The sequence below is a fragment of the Carlito syrichta genome, unplaced genomic scaffold (genome assembly GCF_000164805.1).
Source record: "Carlito syrichta isolate Samal-C Ts95f unplaced genomic scaffold, Tarsius_syrichta-2.0.1 Scaffold39610, whole genome shotgun sequence".
NCBI classification, from domain to species: Eukaryota; Metazoa; Chordata; class Mammalia; order Primates; family Tarsiidae; genus Carlito; species Carlito syrichta.
In genome coordinates this window covers 185,390-208,771 of record NW_006983706.1, presented here as the reverse complement: position 1 = coordinate 208,771, position 23,382 = coordinate 185,390, and the positions used below count along the sequence as shown (strand labels likewise).

Genomic DNA, 23,382 nt, shown 5'->3' with positions numbered 1-23,382 from the left:
AGTTGACACCGGGCTCGGACCACAGAGGGTGCTCTGGGAGTTGGTACAGGGTCTGGCCACCGAGGGTGCTCTGGGAGTTGGCACTGGGCCCTGACAACAGCTGCCAAGGCTCACAGAGCTACTTTGCTCCTGTAGCTGCTACTGCTTTGGCTTCTGGCAGGAAAATGCACTCTGGGTATTGTGTATCCTTTTTCTTTTCCAGAACCCAAAGCAGTTATTACAGATCAGCTCTGGTTTGGGAACAGAAAGAGGCTCCCCAGGACCATTTATAGCCCCCTACATGGTGCCATGAACTAATGCTGCTTACTGTTTCCAAGTTAAGTTCTGAATATCTAGTGGTGTTGGGGATGAGAGGGGCAGAACAACTGGCCTGCTCCCAGCAGAAAAGAGCAAAGAGGAAGTAGGGCCACCGAGGAGTTGCAGTGTACATGTCAGGCAGGAGGTTTTTCACCTGAAATTGCTCTCTGGCGGGGACCCGCCATAGTTTTGAGACATTATCTGAAGGAATGGAAGAGGTCTAGGAATTAAAGCAAGGTTAGTGCTCTTAATTCTCTGTATAGTGTCTTCATTGGGATAATTAATGGAACAAGGTGAAATCTTTATCACGTATATTTGGTTTTGCAATATGTGATCAGTAACTGTTAATCTGATCATTGTGATAAATCATTGTTTGCTTCATAATTATTCATAAACACCTTTTTTTTTATTTTTTAAACCACCAGTCATAATCACTTTTAGCATTTTGGTGTATTTTTTTCTTTAAAAATTCATAATGTAATGACACTGCTATATAAGCTTTCATGTCTAATAAGTTACTTTTTAAAAATGGAAAGCCTACTCTTGGGTGATTTTTTTTATCTGAAGGCGTATTTGTGCTTAGCTAAGGGAAATTTTCGGCACTGTATTCATCTGCATCATTAAAATAGGAACTATGAGGCCGGGAACAGTGACTCACTCCTATAATCCCAGCACTTTGAAAGGCTGAGGTGGGAGAATCCCTTGAGCCAGGAGTTTGAGACCAACCTGGGCAACATAGTGAGACCTTGTGTCTACAAAAATATATTAGCCAGGTGTAGTGGCACATGCCTGTAATCCTTGCTACTTGGGAAGCTGAGATAGGACGATAGCTTGAGCCCAGGAGGCTTTAGTGAGCCATAACTGTGCCGTTGCACTCTAGGCTGAGTGAGACCATGTCTCTCAAAAAACAAAATGAGCCGGGCTCGGTGGCTCAGCCTGTAATCCCGCGCCTTTGGGAGGCTGAGGTGAGTGGATTGCCTGAGCCCGCGGGTTCGAGACCCGCCTGGGCAGCAAGACCTCATCTCTACAATAAATCAAAAAATCAGCTGGGCGTGGTAGCGCGTGCCTGTAATTCCGGCTACTTGGAAGGCTGAGGCGGAAGGATCGCCGGAGCCCAGCAGGCGAGGCTGCGGTGGCCGGGAGCGGCCACTGCACTCCAGTCTGGGCGACAGAGTGAGACTCCAACTCAAAAAAAAAAAACAAAAAAAAACAAAAAAAACAAAATGAAATAAGAACTATGTTCTTCACGATTTTTTAGTGACGCCCTTATTTTTATGTAAATCTAAAACTAAAAAGAATCCTGATCAAATTCTCTTGATTGGAATATGGTGCCTATTATTTGGTGTTATTAGGTGCATATTTGCTAATATTTTTATAAATTTTTTTATTGATGAGAAATTAACCTATTTAGAGAATTAGACTATTGGAGTGCTAGATAACCACTAGACTACTGTAGTGGAGCATTTTCTTTTTAAACATGCTGAAACTTGAGATTCAGGTGTGCAGAATGATTTGTCCCAGAGTCCCACTGCTAATTACCCTCCAAGCAAGTTCGAATTCAAACACCATACTCCAGGCCTTGATCATTCCAGGACTGTTTTCAAAGTGTCACGTTGTCCTTTATTAAGGAATAGACATAAAGTACCTTCATAGGCATAATGACTTCAGCACCTCACCTCTGGAGATAGAATTTTCACACTTGAGGGCAGAAGTATGATTGTTAAGGGTTCATAAACTACTTAAGTCAGGTTTCTTATGGTAACAAAATTGAAGACATGTGATAGGTGTTGAGTGACCTTGACCTGGCGGCATAATTTATTTAAGATCCTTTCTTTTGTTCTGAACTTCAGCTTGCTCAGTTGTTGGCGGAATTGAACTCCATGCCAGATTTCTTCCCAGTACGCACCCCGACCTCGGCTTCTGTAAGTGAAACTCATTATGAGTTATTCATACCAGTACTGAGATTTAGTTAACATTCACCAGATGACTTTTATTCAGGAGAGTCCCCAGTTGCATGTGTCTGTGCTCTTGATTTCAGAAGAAGAAAACAGTGCGGCGGGCCTTCTCCGAAGGAGAGATCACACGGCGTATGAACCCAACCCGGAGTGCGCGACCTCCTGAGAAGTTTGCTCTAGAGAACTTCACTGTCTCGGCCTCCAAATTTGCAGAAGAGTTTTACAGTTTCAGAAGAAGGAAGACAATTAGCGGGGTATAGTCTGGCCAATAACTGAGCTATTCTTTGTCTGAGCTATTGGTCTTCAAACTTGAGAACATATCACAATCACCACAGGGTCACAGCAGCTGAGAATTTCTATCAAGTTCCCAGCTTGGTAATAATTCTTGGACCACACTTTGAGAGGAACCCCTGGTCTAAACTGTGGGTCACAGAGAGGATCCTTCATCTAAGCCGAGCTGAGAAGCAGCTTGTTTGTGAGGACCCCAGCCTAATCTCTGGTGCCCGCAGTAAAGACCTGTTAACAGCTCCAGTCAGCTTTGTGGTTTTGCATGTGGAAGAGTATATTTTCCACTTTGCCTTTCTGTTTGAGGAATGAGGTGTTTTGCATGCTTTCATTTTGGAAGGAGAAGCTTGGGACCCTTCTTTCCCATTTGTGGGTTTGGCTATTCAGTGTGGTTTGCTTGGTTTACTTCCCTGTCCCCACAGAGCTCACACCAAAGAACCAAGACACCTGAGCCATAGGAAATAAAGTTTGACAGAATATCTTTTTATTTTTTAATTGAGTCAGTCTCGCTCTGTTACCCAGTCTGGAGTGCAGTGGCGTATGTGCACGGCCACTGCAGTCTCAACCTGCTTGGCTCAGGCGATCCTTCTGCCTCAGCCTTCCAAATAGCTGGAACTACAAGTATGCACCAACACACCTGGCTAATTTTTTGATGTATTGTAGAGATGAGGGCTTGCCAAATTGCCCAGGCTGGTCTCAAACCCCTGGGCTCAGGCAGTGCTCTTGCTTCAGTCTCCCAAAGTGCTGGGATTACAGGTTTGAGCCACAGCACCTGGTGACAGAATATCTTTGGTTGAAAGGAAATGGGTTAAAACTTCTGCATAGTGAGTTTCTTGTTTATTGTATCTCTTTGCTGAGAAGACAGCTTCGCAGCTGGTGGTGGTGGCTGGAGCTCAGTAAATGACTAAATGAATGAAGTGATTCTAGGGAACTAGCAAAGGGACATGACTAACAGAAAGGGTGAGAGATCTTTGAGAGGAAAATGCTCTTTTTTTTTAATTTATTTTTTTGAGTTGGAGTCTCACTCGGTCACGCAGACTGGAGTGCAGTGGCCGCTCCCGGCCACCGCAGCCTCGCCTGCTGGGCTCCGGCGATCTTTCCGTTTCAGCCTTCTGAGTAGCCAGAATTACAGGCATGCGCTACCATGCCCGGCTGATTTTTTGATTTACTGTAGAGATGAGGTCTTGCTGCCCAGGCGGGTCTCGAACCCGCGGGCTCAGGCAATCTACTCACCTCAGCCTCCCAAAGGTTTGGGATTACAGGCTGAGCCACCGAGCCCGGCTCTTTTTTTTTTGAGTTGGAGTCTCACTCTGTTACCCAGGCTGGAGTGCAGTGGCACGCATGTTCACAGCTACCCCAGTGTTGACCTCCTGGGCTCAGGCAATCCTTCCGCCTCAGCCTTCCAAGTGACTGGAACTATGGGCGTGCGCTGCCACACCTGGCTAATTTTTTATTTATTGTAAAGACACAGGCTCAGGCAATCCACTTACCTGGGCCTCCCAAAGTGCTGGGATTACAGGCTGAGCCACTGAGCCCGGCCATGATTTTTTTTAACCACTCAAAATACCTTACTCTGGATTCTCCTTTCGCCTGTTTTGCAGGGAAAATGCCGGGAGTATAGGCGACGTCGCCGCATGTCTTCTTTTCGGCCCGTGGAAGATATCACTGAAGAGGACTTAGAAAATGTTGCCATAACTGTTCGCGATAAAATCTATGACAAAGTTCTGGTAAATTATGTATTACAAATAATTGTCATGATTGTGATTCTGATTGGGAGCCTAAGGCATTGGTATTTGAAATCCTACGTTGTTTTTATAATGTATCAGGACTTACCCCCTTGTGCCATCTTTCTGAAGACTCTGAGCCAGGCTCTAAATTGGAAGGGCTCAAGGGTCAACTATGCTTGGGACAGGAGAGACAGCTCAGTGTAGGAATTCTCATCAGAAGAAGGAATTTTCTTGGGGATGCATATCATCTGGGGGAAGGCAGGAGTATTGCTTAAAAAAGATATTTAGATACAGTTATATTTTAAATATTTATACAGTTATATGTTTAAAATATTGAAAAAGGATAGTGTATTTGGGGAGTAACCATAGAAAACAAAGGTTAACAGAATATCTTTGGTGGGCAGGAAATAGCTTAACATTTCTTCTAAATGCTGTAGAGGGAAGCTTTGTGTTGTTCTGTGTGTTTTTTATTTTTATTTTTATTTTTTTGAACTGGAGTCTCACTCTCTTGCCCAAGCTGGAGTGCAGTGGCCCGATCATGGCTACTGCATCTTTAACCTGATGGGCTCAGGTGATCCTTCTACCTCAGTCTTCCAAGTAATTGGGACTACAGGTGCTTACCACCATGCCTGTCGAATTTTTATTCTTTATTTTATTATAGTGATATGGTCTTGCCATGTTACTCAGGCTGGTCTCAAACTCCTGGGCTCAGGTAATCCTCTTGCCTTGGCCTCCCAAAGCTCTGAGATTACAGGCGTGAGCCACTGCACCTGGCCTTTTTTTTTCTTTTTGATAAGTAATGGGACACTATCTTAAGGTAGTATTAAAATGTTTTAAATTTAATCACCAACATTTAAAAAAAACCAAACATAGATTTTTATGCTAATGATATTCAGGTCTGCAGCACTAAGCTAGAGTCACGTTGATGCCACCTGAGCCTCATTGCTGCTTGGTCACCTGTTGCCTTTGGTATTTGAAATCCTACGTTGTTTTTATAATGTATCAGGACTTACCCCCAAAGGCAACAGGTGACCGCTGCCCCATGTCCCCTGCCTCAAGCCTGATCATTTCATTCCTTCTGGGCTCTCTACTCAACCTCATCTGGCCTGATGTGCTTCTCTGGCCCCAGGACTGAAATGCTTGCCATCTAGACAAGGATACCATGGTTGTACTAGGGAAACAATCCTGCTCTATTCTAGGGGCTTCCTCATTTGATTGGTGGTGCATGTGATAGCATCTGGCCTCATGAATTCCTGTGTTCAGCCACTCGCCACTATCCTCTCTAGGGCAACACGTGCCATCAGTGTCGGCAGAAGACAATTGACACCAAGACGGTGTGTCGGAACCAGAGCTGCGGTGGTGTGCGAGGACAGTTCTGTGGGCCGTGCCTGCGGAACCGCTATGGGGAGGACGTGAGGTCGGCGCTGCTGGACCCGGTAGGAGCCATTTGTGTCCATTGTAAACTGTGTTGGCAAAGGCAGCAAGCTGAAGACAGGGCTCCTGGTAGCTGCAGAGCTCTGGTTTCCTTTTTTTTTTTGAGTTGGGTGTCTCACTCTGTCACACAGGCCGTGGTGCAGAAGCACACTTATGGCCACCCCAGCATCCACCTCCTGGGCTCCAGCGATCCTTCTGTTTCAGCCTTCCAAGTAGCCAGAACTACAGGTCCATGCTACCATGTCCGGCTAATATTTTGATTTATTGTGGAGATGAGGTCTTGCCAAGTTGCCTGGGCTGGTCTCGAACCTGCGGGCTTAGGCAATCCACTTGCCTCCGTCTCCCAAAGTGCTAGAATTACAGGCTGAGCCACTGATCCCGGCCGAGCTCTGGTTTCTGTAGAGCCTTCACCACCTTCCTCTTCTGCGTCCTAAGACTCCAGGGGAAATGAAAAATAGGGTTTCCTTCTCAAAGGAGAGCAAGCTGACCAGTGGAAGAATAGAAAAGTTTCTGGTGGATTTTTCAGTGGCAGAGCAAGACTTTCATAAGTTGTTTGGATTTGTACATGTGATCCTTGTGGCTTTCTCCAGCAAAGTGATTTGCTTTCCTTTTGATTTCATTGGACCAGGAGATGGATGGGTGGATTGCAATATAGAGTGCTATGTGCCTGGCACTGTGCCCAATGTCGCAGACATTTTATTTTTTAATTTTTTTTTTTTTTGAGTCAGAGTCTCACTCTGTCACCCAGGCTGGAGTGCAGTGGCACGTTCATCGCCACCACAGCCTTGCCTTCCACTTCAGCTTTCCAAGTAACCACCATACCTGGCTAATTTTTAAAATTTATTTTAGAGATGGCATCTTGCCAAGTTGCCCAGACTGATCTCAAACCCCTGGGCTTAGGCAATCCTCTCGCCTTTGCCTCCCAAAGTGATGGGATTACAGGTGTGAGCCACTGGACCTGGCCTTTATTTTCAGTTGTTATGAATTTGTTCAACTTCATGAAGTAGGTAAATTACTTCTCCATGCCTCAGTTCCCTCTGTAAGGTGAGATATAGTATCACACTTAGTAAGTATGATCTTGAACCTCGGCAGTCTTGTGCTCGTAACAGCCTTGTTGTGTGACCGTTTCTGTAGCAGTCACATGGGTAAATATACTTTTCTCAGCTGATAAATGAACATAAACTGCTGCTCAGGCTCAGTATTTGATAGTAAGCACACATACTGGAAAGGCTGGTATTCCCAGCTGGTCTTTTGGAAACCCTGTGATCCTACTCCAGGGTTGACTTCATGGGCTTGGATCTGCGCAGTCCTACGGGGCTCTGTGCTTAGCTATGTGCTCTTGACAGTCTCCATAATTTTTTTCTTTTTTTGAGTTGGAGTCTCACTCTGTCACCTAGGCTGGAGTGCAGTGCCACATTCATGGCCACCCCAGCGTCGACCTGTTGGGCTCCTGCGATCCCTCCACCTCAGCCTTCCAAGTAGCTGGAACTATAGGCGCGTGCTACCATGCCCAGCTAATTTTTTGATTTATTGTGGAGTCTAGGTCTTGCCTAGTTGCCCACACTGGTGTCGAACTCCTGAGCTCAGGTCATCCTCTTGCCTCCACCTCCCAAGGTGTCCATAATTTTTTATTAGTGCCTTCCCCCCAACCCCCGAACTGTGTAACTGATTTTGTCTAAACCCACCGTTTTTCAGTGTCTGTTCGTGTGTGACATGATCAGCTTTTGCGGGCCTTTGTGAAAGGTGAGAAAGGAGGCAGTGTATTGGGCGGTCCTTCACACCCTGTGAGGGCACCCGGTGACACACACTCAAAGATACCATGTGATTGGAGGTTGGAAGATGGACTGAGTCCAAGCCAGGCTGGCCCAGAATCCCAGGTCTTGCCAGAGCCTGTAGATAACAGGGGAAATTTTTGCCATCATCTCTCTCAGGACTGGATGTGTCCTCCCTGCCGTGGGATCTGCAATTGCAGTTACTGTCGGAAGCGTGATGGCCGCTGTGCCACAGGAATTCTCATCCATCTGGCTAAGTTCTATGGTTACAACAACGTTAAGGAGTATCTGGAGAGGTAGGTCTCTAGCAGTTAAAAATGGAGGTTGTAATCTCTGGGCCGATCACGGGAGACCCTCTAGACAGGAGTTAGTTGTTATCTTGTTTCATGACTGAGTTATATAAAAACTTCCTCAAGCGCCGTTGTTCTGAATCTTTGCATTGAAGCAACTCAGGCCTGATATTTTCTGTATAAGGAAATTCCCCTTTGAGGTTGTATAACAGAAATGGAAGGAATAGCCAAACCGGGGCTGAGGGCCAGCTATCCAGACTGTGAAGAGCCAAAGGCAGCCATCAACCCAGTGAGCAGAGAGGAGACAGAACTGTGGGCTATGAGTTTTATTTTGTCAGAGGCTCTGAATGGTTGTTTTGGAATTTAGGAGTGAGGCCAGTCACACTTGGGGCACCCTGAACCACAGGACAGGTATTATTGCAGGCATCAGGTATCAGGAGATCTGGGTTCTGGCTTTGTCCTGGGGGTTGTTGATCCTCTCTACCTAGAATGCTCCTGCTGTGTTAACTACTTATCAAACCCTTCTCATCTTCTTTTCAGCTTACAGAAGCAGCTGGTAGAAGACAATTAAGAGAAGAACCAGCCAGCTCACCATAGAGTACTTCACCAAGACTTGCATACCATTTGTGCCTAAGATTTTTTACAGTTGTGATTTTTATACAGAAATTCTTTGTGGGAGTTTACTGTTTCTAAATACTATTTTTAAAAAAAAGATTGTTTATATGCTTAAAATGATTTCTCAGGAAGACAGCAAAGCAGAGGAATCGACATGTATACACAGACCTGTTTGGATACTGAATTGTTAAAAGTATCTGCTGATGATTAAAAAGCACAGTTTAAATGGGGCGGAGTTAAAGTTCAGGTAAGTTAGAGAGAGGACATTGTATAAGCAACTCTTGCCTTTGACACTGTTTAATTATCTATGTTGTCTTGATCTTTTACTTCCCAGTCACTCCAGGCCAAGTTTTTACCAGGGTAAAACTCAGTAGATACCCTTTAGTTTGCCTTATCATGGGTGACCATGGTTCAAACCACAGAGCTTAACCTGCTCTGGGTCATTGGAAGTTTATAATGAAGAATGATCCCCTAAATTACAAAGTGCAATTAACCATAGAATGTGACAGTACTAGAAGTTTTATTTGTATTCAAACTTGACTGAACAGAAGTGGACCGTCACGTTACAGACACTGGAGGCCTCGGAGTACCACCGGCTAGCAGGAGTGTCCATCCCATCCCTTCCTTCAGGACTCACCTGGGGCCTGCTGCTTCTATGTTTTGAAAGAATATAAGGGCTAATTTTTTATTTAAAAAGACTGCTTTTTAATTTCCATAAGAACTAAAACCCCTCCTTTCCTCCCAGCTGTATTGTTTCTGAGGTTGTATGTTCAAAGTTTGATGAAAAAGAGAGAGAAACTGGACTTATTTGTTTTGTGTGGAGGGATGGGGTTTCAGCAGGGGACCCAGGAAGGCTAAAATCAGCGACCATGGCTTCTGAATAGGTTTCTGCTGGTTTTTCTGCATTTTTGCTTCTTCCTCTCCCCCTTCTCCATTTTTAAAGGATAGCGTTTTAAAAAGCGAATGTACGTGTAAATTACTAAAAAGAGACATCAGCTGGAATACGTTTTGTGCCTTTTCAGTAGAATAATCAAGGGGCATGGGAACAGTGCAGTGGCCAGTGGGAATCCTGTGCGCTCTGGCTGCTGCCGGAGGGATGCAGGCTTAGTCCTAGGCTGTCTCACGCTTCTAGCAGCAGAGCCACGCCTGCCAGAACCCATTTTGCGGCCTTCTCTTTGCTCTTTAGCCTGAAGGTCCAGACATAGCTGGAGCCTCTCAGTTTGGTTCTGTACACAGGGCACTCATAGGTGTTTTTGGTTTCTTGTCTGTCCACGGGTGTGGCTTTTGCAAAGATGACTGGCATTGCAGCTGTCAGCTCCTTGAGATGGGCCTCGGCGATGCTTCCCAACTGGGTGTCCCACCTGGCACCTATGGCAAAAACACAACAACAAAGCCTGTGGTTGTGACTGTGTGGCATGTTGGGACTGATGGTCTCATGGTTGGACACAATAAACATTCCAGTGTTGTCACGTTTTTGCTTGTCAGTGGCATCCTTACCAAGCTGGTGCGAGACACACTTTGAAAGGGGGGTTACCCCGCCTGTGACTGAGGCGATTGCTTCCATGCTTAATAGCTACACTTCCTCATGGAAGTGAACTGAACAATTTTACAAAATCAGATTCCTTGAGAATTCAAATACATTAAAGCAAACTCGCTGGTCCCCCTTTTAAACCACTGCATCTTATTTTCTTACACCAAGTTCCAGTTACTTATTTACATCACCTCCCCAGCCTCTAAAGATTTGGACTTTAATTCTTTGAACTTTGTACGTGCTTTGAAGTGAAAAATTAACATCTTGGTAGGGACTACGTGTCCTGTGGAATAAACACATGACCAGATAGATGTGGAAAATTCTGCCTAGTCCCGCCCCCCTTGGAGATTCACATTGGGCAGTGGCACCAATGTCTTGTAAAATTTTACTGACAGTCTTTAAAAATATTTTGACTTGATTTCATTGAAAAGCAAAACAGTGTCAATTCAGCTTATGCCTTAAGTTATCCTGCAGCATTAATGCTAGATATTTGTGCAAATTTTTTTTTTTTTTTTTAATTGGAGTCTCACTCTGTTGCCCAGACTGGAGTGCAGTGGCCGCTCCCGGCCACCGCAGCCCCGACCTGCTGGGTTCCGGCCATCCTTCCGCCTCAGCCTTCCGAGTAGCCAGAATTAAGGCATGCGCTACCATGCCCGGCTGATTTTTTGATTTATTATAGAGATGAGGTCTCGCTGCCCAGGCGGGTCTCGAACCTGCGGGCTCAGGCAATCCACTCACCTCAGCCTCCCAAAGGCACGGGATTACAGGCTGAGCCACCGAGTCTGGCTTGTGCAAAATTTAAGTGTTCTCCATCACCCAAATGCGACCATACATTCCAGCATTTAAATTATTTGAAAGAGAGAGGAGGAGACGAGAGAAACAACCGCTAGCATGAGGTTATTGTGTGAGGAGATGCTGAGAACCAGCAGAGGACAAATGCCAACCTGACCCTGGGAAAGGCTCCCATGCGCTCCGCAGGGTGGCTTACCTTCCATGAGCAGCCCGTGGAGGTACGAGCCTTCCCTCGGGGGGTGGCCATAATCCTCCTTTGTTTTTTTGGTAACATCCACAGTCAAGCACATTTTATCCAGTGGCCACTCGTTTTTTCGAGCCATGGTCTGCATGATTGCTTTGGGAGAATAAGGAACAAAAATTGACCAGGATAAAAAAAAGTTGTACATAAGGTTCCCGTGAGCCACCAGTACGCTGAGGCATCCATTAGCCCCGTTGGATGTTTTAGGTTCGTGGGTATTTGCATATGGCAGGGGTTGGCAAACTAAGGCCTGCAGGACAACCTCGCTGTCTCTGTAAATAAAGTTTTACTGGAACAGCCATGACCATTTGCACAGTGTTTGTGGTGGTTTTTGCACTACAGTGGCAAAGTGGAGTCTTTGTGACAGAGACCACATGACCCTTTACAGAAAACATTTACTGGAGCATACCACATCCCACCTCACTTGGTGGCTGCTCCTGGGGCCCTCTTTCCTCCTGCTGAGGACCTTGCTTCCTCTACAGCTTCCAGTCTGTCCTACTCTGTTGTCATGGCTGCTGCTTGAGAATTGGTAATCAGGGCAACGAGAGCCCATCAGAGTCCATCGTGGTCAAACAAGGCAGGATTTCCGCTAGGGGTGTGGTCCTGTCTGCATCAGGGACTGACCTGCCTCAGCCCTTACCAGTTAAGAAGGATTGGGGGTTGAAGAAGCCAGAAAGCCACACGACAGCCGGGAGGGCAAGGTCTTGTGTCCAAGTATCCAGTTGTCGGCATCGCAGGAGGAGGTCATTAAACCTGGTTCATGGGAGGTAGGAAGAAATAAATTTGCTATTCAGTAAAATAGTCATTTTCCGGTAGTTTCTGGGGAAGGCTAGTGGTGGAAGAGAAGTATACCGCTAATAGGCAGTAAATCTTTCCCTGATGATTTGCAGGGAATTGTCCCTTAAAAGAGCTAGTTTGAAACCTGGAGCTCTGACGGATATTACTGTTGGGGCAAGACACACTGAGGAATATGGAACACTCGTCTCCATGTGTTCAACTGTTTTGTTTAGATAGTGTTGTGTGGTGACTGTACAAAGGTCACCTCCAATATGACGGGCTAACAAGTGCTACCGGGAAGGTATGTACAAGGTGCAGCCAGAACACACAGCAAAAAACACCCATGTTGGAGGGTGGGGGAGGGGGGCAAGGCTGTGACGGTTGGTACAAGACCAGAGTTTTCAAGAAAGGTGAAAGGGCGGGGGGGGGGGGTGAGCATGTGCCAACAATCGTCCAGTGTGAGATAAGGAAAACAATGGGCAGCCTCCTCGGTTCCCCTCCCGCTGTGGGAGCTTTTCTGTCTTCTTAATAAATCCTGCTTTAAAAAAAAAAAAAAGGAAAACAACAATCTTCTATCATGGCTGTGGCTTGCAAAATGGGCTGTTTATATCCATGTTTTCATGTCACGACTATGCAAGGTAGGAAGTTGTTGCAGTTTTCCTGTGAGGAAGCTGACTCTCGCAGGTAAGGACAAATGAACTTTTCTGATGAAGCTCGGTGGCATAAGAAACCTTGAGATGTAGATTTTAAGGGTTGCTAAATAGGGAATAAAGTAAAGATGAGGGTGGAACACAGGGCAGCACAACGTAAAAGCCGGCAAAGGGCCGGCACTGAAGTTTTATGGGACCATGATGAATTCAGAGTTGCACAGGAAGCAGGGTTGAATGAAGAGTCACCCCACAAACCACCATGGCAGAAAATGGCTTTGGCAGATCTGAGCCATGAAGAAAGATTAAGGCTCAGAATGTTCACATTCACACTTGGGTCATCACAAAGGAAATGCTGGCTAGCTCAGAACAGGACCTGTGCCCCGACCCATGTTACGTTCTTTCAGGTAGCTGGATTAAGAAGAAGGTACTTGAAGATCATAAAAAGGAGCAGCACAGGCTCGACTCAAAGGTGACGAAAGAGGCAAAGAATGGGAAAAGCAGGGGCAGAAAAGACTTCCTTCAAAACATGACCACAACAAGGAGAAGCATTGCAGCCAATTTGCAACCATTTAAAAAATGTCAAGTGATTGTTGATTTAAGCAGGATTATGGCTTGGAAGTGATCAGATAGGAAAAAGAGGACATTAGGTTTAATGATCTCAGGAAAGAAGTAGAAACAATTACAAAAATGAAAGCAAAAAGTGAAGCAGTGTTAGGGAGAAAAAAGTGAAAAGGGAGAGCTGCAAAGGGTTGGAGTGAAAGGGATAAGATGAAAGCTGAAATAAAGCATGAATATTTAATTACTTCTAGAAACTGAGTTTTTCTAAATTGCAAATTTGGATCTGTATAATCAAGGGTACATCATGTTTCAATAAAATCTAGTTCGGAATAATCAATACTAAAATCTTTATATGGTAATCCCTTGGATGGGCAGGAAACACGAAGCCAGTTATATAGGGAAGAAAGGATGCTCATGGACATCTCCACGGCAGCATTTGACAAGAGAATAGAGCAGTGGCTACAAAGCCCTCCAAAAGAGTGTCTTAAGTGTTCTTATAACCTGTCAAACTCATCCATGTATAAAGACAGCAAACTATATGACATGAAAACCACCCAGCAAACCAACAAGATTTATAATCCAAGAAATAAAAATAGAAGAATCTCAAAACACTCATTTGTAAGTATGTTTAAATTCCTTGGGAAGAGAGTAATAGTCATAAAAACAAAAGCAGGACTTTATGAAACTGTCTTTCCAATACAGCTTGGAGCTGAAAATTATGGACAATGAAACTTAAATAGTTAAATCAAGGGAGATAGTTAAAGATATAATGAAGATCACCCAGAACTGACAAAAATCAACTAGACTATAGCCAAGAGACACACAAATTGAAAACATGAAGGTTCAGGTAGATAATGTCGACAGTGAAGAAAATAGAGGGAGAGCATCTTCAAAAAAAATGAGGAGAAATAAGGGCCAGTTTTTTAGAATGGAAGCTATGGTTGAACTCACATTTTTAGCCATGTGGTACTAAGCAGGATACACTTTAAACCTCAATACAGTAAAATTGCTGAACACCGGGTAAAGAGAGGACTTTAAAAAACTTTATTTTTGAAGGAATGACAAGTATATATTTAAGAACAGATTGATCACCTACAATCAGTGATAGAAAACAGTAGAGTTGTAACACCAAAGCCCTGAGGGAAATGAGTCTTTGTGTCTTAGAATTCTATATAGAAGTATTAAACTAGCCGGGCTCAGTGGCTTAGCCTGTAATCCCGCGACTTGGGAGGCTGAGGTGAGTGAATTGCCTGAGCCCATGGGTTCGAGACCCGCCTGGGCAACTTGGTGAGACGTCATCTCTACAGTAAATCAAAAAATTAGCCGGGTGTGGTAGCGCGCGCCTGTAGTTCTGGCTACTTGGAAGGCTGAAGCAGAAGGATCGCCGGAGCCCAGCGGGTCGAGGCTGCAGTGGCCAGGAGCGGCCACTGCACTCCAGTCTGGGTGACAGAGTGAGACTCTAACTCAAAAAAAAAGAAGTATTAAACTATCAAGCAAGAATCAAAGCATAGTAAAGACAGTTTTAGACACAGCCCTGCTATATATTTTATACTTTGATAAAAAGGAGCCCAGATGAGATGCAAATAGCAATGATGTGCAAAAAACTTGGTATGGTATGTTAAAACACAAATAATTACTGACTATATGTAAAACAGAACAAAAATACTGTGGTTTAAAAATGAGATGGAACAGTAATTCTAGACCAGAAGGAGGCTTATATTCAGAGAGAGGTTGAATGGTCTAAGGGAACTTTATGTTAGAGAAACCCAAGGTGTGTATGTTGCAATGTAAGGGGTCTCCACTAACATACTAGGAATGGTACAGGGCTATGAAGAAAACAAGTAAATTGACAGAAGTCAGAAAATGTTGGGAAAAAGGAAGCTAAGAGAAATTAAGAAGTTAGCACAAAATAAGATGGCGGAAATAAGTCCAAAGTTATCATTAATCATAAAATGCAACGGTGTGTGTAAGTCATTCATCTCTGGATATATAAAATCTGCTTTGGGATATTTACAGCATTAGAAGTCCACAGAGAGGTTCTGCTCACTGCTCTGCTGCAGTTGCTTGGACCTATGTGTGCCCCTCCCCACCCTGTGTTTGCACCCATCCATCCCACACAGCCTACACTGAGGTGCCTAGGGGACGGTCATTTGGGATTCCAGTGGAACCTACAGTTGAAGGCTCAAAGTAGTGCCCGGGTTCATGGAAGAATGACTCAGGTAAGTAGGGACAAAAAACCTTAGCACCAAAAGGCCTGGAATAAAGAGAGCCTAGTAAAGCTGGAATTGTCTACCAAGGTCAAGGAGCATCTTGAGAGTGATACTGGCCTTCAGCAATCTGTAAATTTCTGCCTGGCTTTGTGACACATTGCTGTAGTCACATCCACATGCTGGAGGCAGTCTAGTTTACTACAAACCATATTACAAACTTTAAAATGTTGTCTATGGGAAGGTATTAGTCATCACTGGCTGGGAAAATAAGGGTATAAAAGGACATAAGGGCAAACTCAAATTACCTTCCATGGTCTCAATCTTATAACAACTCAATGAAGGAATTCTATTATCTACATTTTTCATATGAAAAATGGAGACACAAACAGATGAGGTATTTTGCCCAAGATCAAATACTTAATAAGCGAGAGGCAGAATCTTGCTCTGACCCTGACTTTTAAATGATTTTCTCTTTTGAAGCAATATACCAAGGAAACACAAATGAAACTGGTGGTAGAGTTTGCAGTTACTGGCTGAGTGCAGTCATAAAGCATAATCTTCATAGTTATCACGAGGCATAATTCAGAGCTTGAACTCAGCACCAAGGCTGACCAGGGCCAGTGGCAGTGAGGATGGGGTAGCTTACCACTGGGCTAGGCCATAAGTAGAAGGATAAGCCAGTTTCCTCCAAGTGTCTGGTACTGTGTCGTAACTCAGTGCGTACTGCTGGGCTTCCACATTGGGAGATAATGTCAGCTCCCCCTTGTATGGAGAAAAAAGGCCATTGTGAGTATCTTCGTGTGTGGTGAAACTTGTTCTAGTCCCACTTGAAACTTACCTTCAGACCAAGGTCTAATTGTTCAAGCGATCCACGGATTTCTCGAATGAGAATATTCATCCTCTCGCATTCTTGGAAGCAAACAAGGGCATAGGGGCTTCGATTTGAGTTTTTTTGCATTATTTCTGCCATGTTGAATTCTTCTGGAAGTTTCTCCAAAATGTCATCCAAGGCATTCTTAACCTAAAATCATTAACACATGCAAAGATGTAACTTTTTTCTATTTCAGTTTTGGTCAGGATGACTATATAAATCCTCTGTTTTTGAAGTCTCATAATACGTGGTACAGCTTCCAAAGATGCCTGTGAATGCATTTAAAAGATGCCGACTGCTTCCAAGAAGTGGACAGAGCAACAGTGCCAACTACTCCGATTGCTTCTGCAGCAGTGCCAGCACCTGCCCTTTCTCAGAGCCCCAGATTGAAGGTGCCACAACTCGAGATTTTTTTTCCACAAGTTGTGACACAACCTTCTCAAAACTTCCAGATAAAAACTTTGACGACTGTTTGATCTGGAGGAACAAATTCTGGTTCAGGAAGGAGCTCCTGTTGATTTGCACTTAACATTTAGGGAGTATAGACTAGTCATCAACTACATGTCATCTGTATATAAAGATGTGACCAAAGGAAATAGCATCCCATCCTTTGGGTACAGTATTTCATAATTGGCTAAATGAACAAGTCATTTAAAAAGTTGCATGAACCAAGGAGACCTTTTAATCATGATCTAATTCTTCTAACTATGCTACTGCCCTCCCAATGATGTCATCATTTTTGAACAAAGATTCCTCCATCTTCTGTAATTGTAGCCCTGAAGAAATGAAAGATATATACATTGAAGGTGTGAATATGCAAATAGTACTCAGATGTACATCTATGCAGCTTCACTGAGCTGGAAAAACCAATAAATATCTAGAAAAGACAAAAGATGGAAAAACTGCCTGTCTTTAGCCTCAGCAGCTTTTCTTCTTGATTTCTTAGATTGCTTCCTATGGTTCTGACATCATACCTGCAAGTTGGCATTACTGGCAGGTAATTTGTCAGATCCTGAAATGTTAACCTCATTTACAGCAGTAGCAGACTATGAAACATAGGGTAGCAGGAAAAGAATGGCACTAAGAATTGGGTTTCTTCACTGGTTCTTTGTGGCTGCCTGGCCTTGGCAAGTCATCTAAGTATATCTCTGAGTAGGGATCCTAATAGCACTTGGAATTATTGTAGATTAAATAGTGTGTCTGTAGAACATCCTTTATAGTATCGGTATACAGTAAGCACCCAACACATGGTCACTGTTACAATCTGTTTGCCGACCTGGGGTGACGAGCCATCTTTACTTCATATGCTCTGCATTTTCTGGTATAATGATCAGCTTCCTGGTTGGAAAGAGGCAAATACAAACTCCAGATGCAGACCTCACCCACCTCTCAGATTCTATTAATGCTGTAGTTGTTTCCAAATGGATGCATGTTTGCCTTGTTCATCTTTTTTAAAAATGTAACATACTTATAGAGATGTTAGTACATAGGATGAAACACACACCAACAAACTGTAACACTTCTAAATTACAACAAGTGTCTCAATGAATGGGTCAAAAAATAATGGAAAATTTTCAAGAAATATGGATAGTTCCTGGAACTTCACTATAATTAGATCTGATATTTAGTGGGTTTCAATAACCTGAATTCATATCATTCAAATCCTGACTAGTAAAATTGAGATAAATAAGGGCTAATTATTTGGGAAAGGCAACTATTAAAAGTTTTTTGATTTTTTTTTTCAAGTTGGAGTCTCACTCTGTAGCCCAGGCTGGAGTGCAGTGGCATACTCACAGCCACCCCAGCATTGACCTGCTGGGCTCTGGCAATCCTTCTACCTCAGCTTCCAAGTTGCTGAAACTACAGGCCCACACTAGCACGCCCGGCTAATATTTTTGGATTTATTATAGAGATGAGGTCTCGCCAAGTTGCCCAGGCTGGTCTTGAACCTATGGGCTCAGGCAATTCACTCACCTCAGCCTCAGGCAATTCACTCACCTCGGCCTCCCAAAGTGCTGGGATTACAGGACTGAGTCACTAAACCCGGCTCGACTATTAAAGTTTTAAATTAGAAACATGATTCTAATCTAAGGTAAAATGAAGATTTTTCAACCCCATTATTCTAAGGTAATAAATAACTTTAGAAAATAATGTTGATCTCCCAAGACAATGTAAAAATAACACCATAAGAAAATGAGATGCCGGGTGTGGTGGCACACGCCTGTTGTTCCAGATATTTGGAAGACTGAGGTGGAAGGATTGCCTGAATCCAGCAGGTTGAGTCTGCGGTGGCCGTGAGCACGCCGCTGCACTCCAGCCTGGGCAACAGAGTGAGAATCTGACTCAAAAAAAAAAAAAAAAAAAAAAAAAAAGTGACAGATCCCAAAACACAAGAGAGTAAAAGGCAAACCACAAATGTGGAGAAGATACAGATATCTGTGGTTCCTTGGTGGAAAGAGATAAGCACAAAAACCAGATACACACCTTACTCACCTCAGATTCTCTTAAAGTTATAGTTGTTTCCCAAATGGATGAACATTGTAATACATGTATATAAGCAAGGACATATATCCAGATTAAAGAGTTCTTACAGATCAGTAAGAAAAAGATTGATAGCCCAATTAAAAATTGGGAAAGCAGCTAGAACAGGTACTTAACATGTAAGTATATCCAAATGGTCATAAACTTGCAAAAAGATGCTCTATATTATTCTTCAATTGAGGAACACAAAACTAAAACCACTATGAGATATCATCACTCGTAACAAAATCACAACTGGAACTCACATGCATATCTGTTGGGAGTGTAACGGGTACAGCCACTTTAGAAAATTGTTTAGGATCACTATTAAAGTTAAACATTATGCCCTGTGATCTGGCAATCCCACTTCCGAATATAGAGAAATGAGTATAATAAGTGGACACCTTTGTGAGTTAATGTTTGTTGACAAAAGACTATAAGAATGTTCATGGCTTCGATATTCATAAAAGTGAAAAGCAAGAAGCAATAATCTTTTACATCCATTCACAGTAGGATGAACAAATAAAGAATTGTATATTCATATAGTAGAATGCTAAACAAACATGAACCATTGGTACATGACCAGCATGGATGAATCTTACAAATATAATGCAGGGCGAAAGGAGTTAGACATGAATTAGCAGACACTATATGAATCCACGTATTTGAATTTCAAAAACAGGCCAAGTTCACCTGTGATGCTGGAGGTAAGGTTATTGGTTACCTTTGACGGTGGGGAGGCATTGACTGATGAGTACGAGTATCCTTCTGGAGTGTTGGAAATGTTTTGTATTTTGATTCAGCTGGTGGTTATAGGAGTATATAACATAGGTGCAAAAATTCACTGAGTAGTACGCTTCAGATTAGTACACTTCAGTGTATGAAAGATGTACCTCAATAAAAAAGAAAAGATCCTCTACCTTTTCTTCTGTAGACTGCCCCAGTTCATCACTGCTGAGTGCATTCCTGGGCTGCATCTCCAGCAAAGTTCTGAAGAGAGTGTTGGACATCACCGTCAGGAATTCTATTTCAGCATTTGGATGGAGGCCATACAGTGCTGGGCTTTCTGGAGGAAGACTCTCCTCTATGTACTGGTGGTAGCCAGAATAATCTAGGTAGGGTGGGGCAGCAAATCCTGGTGCCAGCATAAGTTCATCTTCAATCTTCAACCATAAAGGAAAAGTCAGTTATTCCAACTCTAAGTAGGCATTAATTTTCAATTCCCAAACATTTCGAGAACATCTGTGGCAAGAAGGTCTTGGATAGGTAGCAGACTCTCTAAAACCTTTCGTAATCAACCATTCTGCTCCATGTATGGCAGCGGACTGACCTCTGGGGGGGATGCCAAGGAACACACATGAGTCCTATCCCTAAGAAGATTTAGTTTGCAGTGTGCTTGAAGCAATGTGATACATACACACAGAGGAATGAGCAAGTGTGGCACCATCACTGTGCACGGGCTGCCATGTCATGCCATCACTGTGCACTGGTTATCTTGTCACCTCATCACTGTGCACTGGCTGCCCTGTCACACCATCACTGTGCATTGGTCAACCTGGTACACACTTCCATTCTTCCATTCATGGGTTCTCCCAATCATCCACATTTGCCAGAGAAGAATTCAAGACTCTAACATGAATTTGCCCAGGCACACCATTTGATTTTAATCTTAGTTCTGGACTCTTTTTAGTATGACTCTACAAGAGGGGATCCCAAAAAACCTGAGATTTATTTACAGAAAATTGTGTATTCTTACATGTTTAAACATGTTACCTTCCAAGTACTCTCTGACTGATGAAATCCGTCTATTGAAACACTTTTTTCACTGCTAAGTTTTTGAACTTGTCAATTTGAGTGCCTTTTAGTGCTTCTGCCATTTTTTGATTCACCTCTTCTACCTTGGCAAAATGTTTCCCTGTGAAAACTTTTTTTCATCCAGGGAAATATAAAAAAGTCATTCAGGGCAAGATGGGGTAAATAGGGAGGGTGGGGTATGGGGGTCATGCCGTTTTGGTAAAAAACAGCTGAACATTCAGTGCATTGTGGGTAGGTGGTTATCATGGTGGAAGAACCAGTCACCTATTTGCCACAACTCGGGACGTTTTTCCCACAAATTGTGATGCAACCTTCTCAAAACTTCCAGATAAAAACTTTGGTTGACTATTTGGTCCAGAGGAACAAATTCTAAGTGCACTAAAAGGGGCCAGCCCTCCAAAAGATAATTCTGGTTTTTTGGGGGTCTCCCTTCTATAGCCTGTGCTTGGTTAGTGTATTATGCTCCCCATAGTACTGCTTCACACCAATTTTCATATGATACATATGAATTTTATAAATGTAAATAATGATATGTGCACCTATTGAAATATATGTGAAAGTACCATTTTATAGGCCATATGCACTAAGCGTCAAATTGATGCTACCTTCCTAGGACTAACAGCTACTCAGTGCAGGGTCTATGTTGCCCATCTCAAGATCACAGACCTTGGCAGAAGTCTGACACGTGCGGGGTCTCCACACACAGTTACCTGCCAAATGAAAGGCTGGAGAAATAGAGCATGTCCATTGCTTCACTGTGGCTGGGGCCAGTGGATAGACAGTTCGTTTAGAGGGACATTTTGAACAAAGGCAAAGTGAGCAGGAACACCAAACCCTTGAAACATTAGACCTTCAAAATGTAACAAAAAAATTTACAGGCCTGTCTCGGACAAGCCATAAACACAGAGGCAATCAAGTGCTTATAATTTTATAATAAACAGTACAATCTCTGATTTTTTTTTCCAATTGCTCTTTGGTTCCCAGGAACCGTTAGCAGTTCTGTTTCAATGTTCCTAGTCTCTTGTGCCATAAATTCTGTCTGTAAGTGCACTTGAATGTACAGGGGAATGTTATCTTTATTTATTTTTATTTTTTATTTTTTGAATTGGAGTCTCACTCCATAACCCAGGCTGGAGTGCAGTGGCATGCTGACTGCCAGCCCAGCGTCAACCTGTTGGGCTCTGGCGATCCTTCCACCTTAGCCTTCCAAGTAGCCAGAACTACAGTCGCGCACTACCATGCCCAGCTAATTTTTTAATTTTTATTGTAGAGACAAAGTCTTGCCATGTTGTCCAGGTTGATCTCAAACCCACAGGCTCCGCCTCGGCCTCCCAAATTGCTGAGATTACAGGCTTGAGCCACCATGCCCAGTCAGAAATGTTATCTTTAAACTATCACCTAATGTAGATTTTCTGCCTGGATTTTCTAAATCATTTTCTGAAGGCAGGGTTTGTCTATAACTGTACATTATGCTGTGGTCCCCTCACAATTACATGGTGACAAAGTGAATATTCATTAATCCATTCAGCAATATGTATGGTCACCCAGGATGTGACAACAAACTTTGGAAGTATAAAAGCTTCATATAACTCGTTCTTAAGGAACTTTAGTCGAAAAGAACAGAATAAGGATGAATTTCCATACAGACACCTGTGTGATGATTTGCTCCTTCCCTCCCAAACCTGTAACCCCAGACTGCCTAGGAAGTCTGTGTCCTCAGTAATGATGCTCAGTGGCTGCTGTTAATTCCAAGGTCATTTTTAATATTTGAGTCAACATTTCTATTTTTGTCTTATATCAGGACTTCAAGTTAACTAATCCTTCATATTGTCAGAAACAGAAGCCTTTGACCCAATGAATATGAGAAGGAACAAGTCAGACTGCCCCACCACCAGTATCCATTGCCTTTGTTTTATTCATTTATTCACATTTTTATCATTTCATATTTATATATAAGAATAACCAAAATTTAAATATCATTTGACTGAGGGTGGCCAAAACAAAACTGTGCTGGAGAGTTAAACTCACCATTAGTAGTCTAGGATAGATAAATTAGCCAAAATAAAAATAAGAGCAGCCAAGTACAGTGGCTCGTGCCTGTAATTCCAGCATTTTGGGAGGTGGAGGCAGGAGGATTGCCTGACCCCAGGGGTTTAAGAACAATGCGGGCAACTCGGTGAGACTTCATCTCTAACATAAAATTAAAAATTAGCTGGATGTGGTGGTGTGCATCTGTAGTCCCAGCTACTTGGAAGACTTTGGCAGAAGGATCGCCTGAGCCCAGCAGGTGAGGCTGTGGTGGCCATGACTGTGCCACTGCACTCTAGCCTGGGCCACAGAGTGAGGCTACGAATCAAACAAAAAAAAGATAATCTGTCTGAATTTTAATCTCTTCATCAGTTAAATACAGCTCGGCTCATAATAGCAACCTCATGATTGTGGCTGTAAGAATTTAATAAAGTATGCAAACAACTCGGCACACAGCAGTCTTTTATAAATGTTAGTTTTGGTCTTCCCTGTGCCCTAGTGGCAGACATGATTATTTTACATACATCTTGATTTCTGGAAGAAAAAACAAAAACCAGAGTAATGCCCTACTGTAAATTTCTACTAGGATGCCAAACAACTAAAGTTTGAAAAGCAATGTGTGTTTCATACAGAGATACAGAGACTTGTATTCTCCTTTTACTTTAAGAAAACTGTAGTGATTTCAGCATACTCAGGGAGCTCTGTGACTCCCCATTCTGAATCCAGACCCTCTCCCTTCCTACTCCAGGGTTCTCATGAAAAGCAGCTTGCTGACGGCCCCTAACTGTTGAGCCCTCTACACAGTAACCACCTTTCTTGCCTTTGGGGGAGGATTGATTGAGAGTTGTTGTAATGCCACAAATAATCAATAGTTCTACAAAGACATCTCTCCAGAGAAGTTATACAAATGGTCACTGAGCACATGAGAAGATGTTCAACATCATTGGTCTTCAGGGAAATGCAAATCAAAACTATAACATGATACCACTGCTCTCCCACCAGAATGGTGAGAAT

At 43.2% G+C, this 23,382-nt stretch overlaps 2 protein-coding genes across 4 annotated transcripts in view; one reads left to right on the top strand and one right to left on the bottom strand.

The window, feature by feature from the left end:
* Positions 1–8,775, top strand: part of CDCA7L (cell division cycle associated 7 like) — a 47,023-nt gene extending 38,248 nt beyond the window's left edge. For all 3 annotated transcript variants that reach the window (XM_008047877.2, XM_008047891.2, XM_008047884.2), the window contains 6 exons: positions 2,148–2,219; positions 2,336–2,506; positions 4,139–4,264; positions 5,551–5,700; positions 7,630–7,766; positions 8,301–8,775. In XM_008047877.2, the coding sequence (XP_008046068.1) occupies positions 2,148–2,219; positions 2,336–2,506; positions 4,139–4,264; positions 5,551–5,700; positions 7,630–7,766; positions 8,301–8,331 (687 nt within the window). In that variant the 3' untranslated portion in view covers positions 8,332–8,775. The remainder of the gene's footprint in view (positions 1–2,147; positions 2,220–2,335; positions 2,507–4,138; positions 4,265–5,550; positions 5,701–7,629; positions 7,767–8,300) is intronic.
* Positions 8,776–8,878: 103 nt separating this feature from the next.
* The window catches only part of DNAH11 (dynein axonemal heavy chain 11), a 194,522-nt gene continuing 180,018 nt past the window's right edge, over positions 8,879–23,382 (bottom strand). The window contains exons 32-37 of the mRNA XM_008047908.2: positions 19,446–19,688; positions 15,973–16,155; positions 15,781–15,896; positions 11,580–11,692; positions 10,895–11,035; positions 8,879–9,743 (exon numbers count right to left, since the gene is read on the bottom strand). Coding sequence (XP_008046099.2) covers positions 9,496–9,743; positions 10,895–11,035; positions 11,580–11,692; positions 15,781–15,896; positions 15,973–16,155; positions 19,446–19,688 — 1,044 coding nt within the window. The 3' untranslated portion in view covers positions 8,879–9,495. The remainder of the gene's footprint in view (positions 9,744–10,894; positions 11,036–11,579; positions 11,693–15,780; positions 15,897–15,972; positions 16,156–19,445; positions 19,689–23,382) is intronic.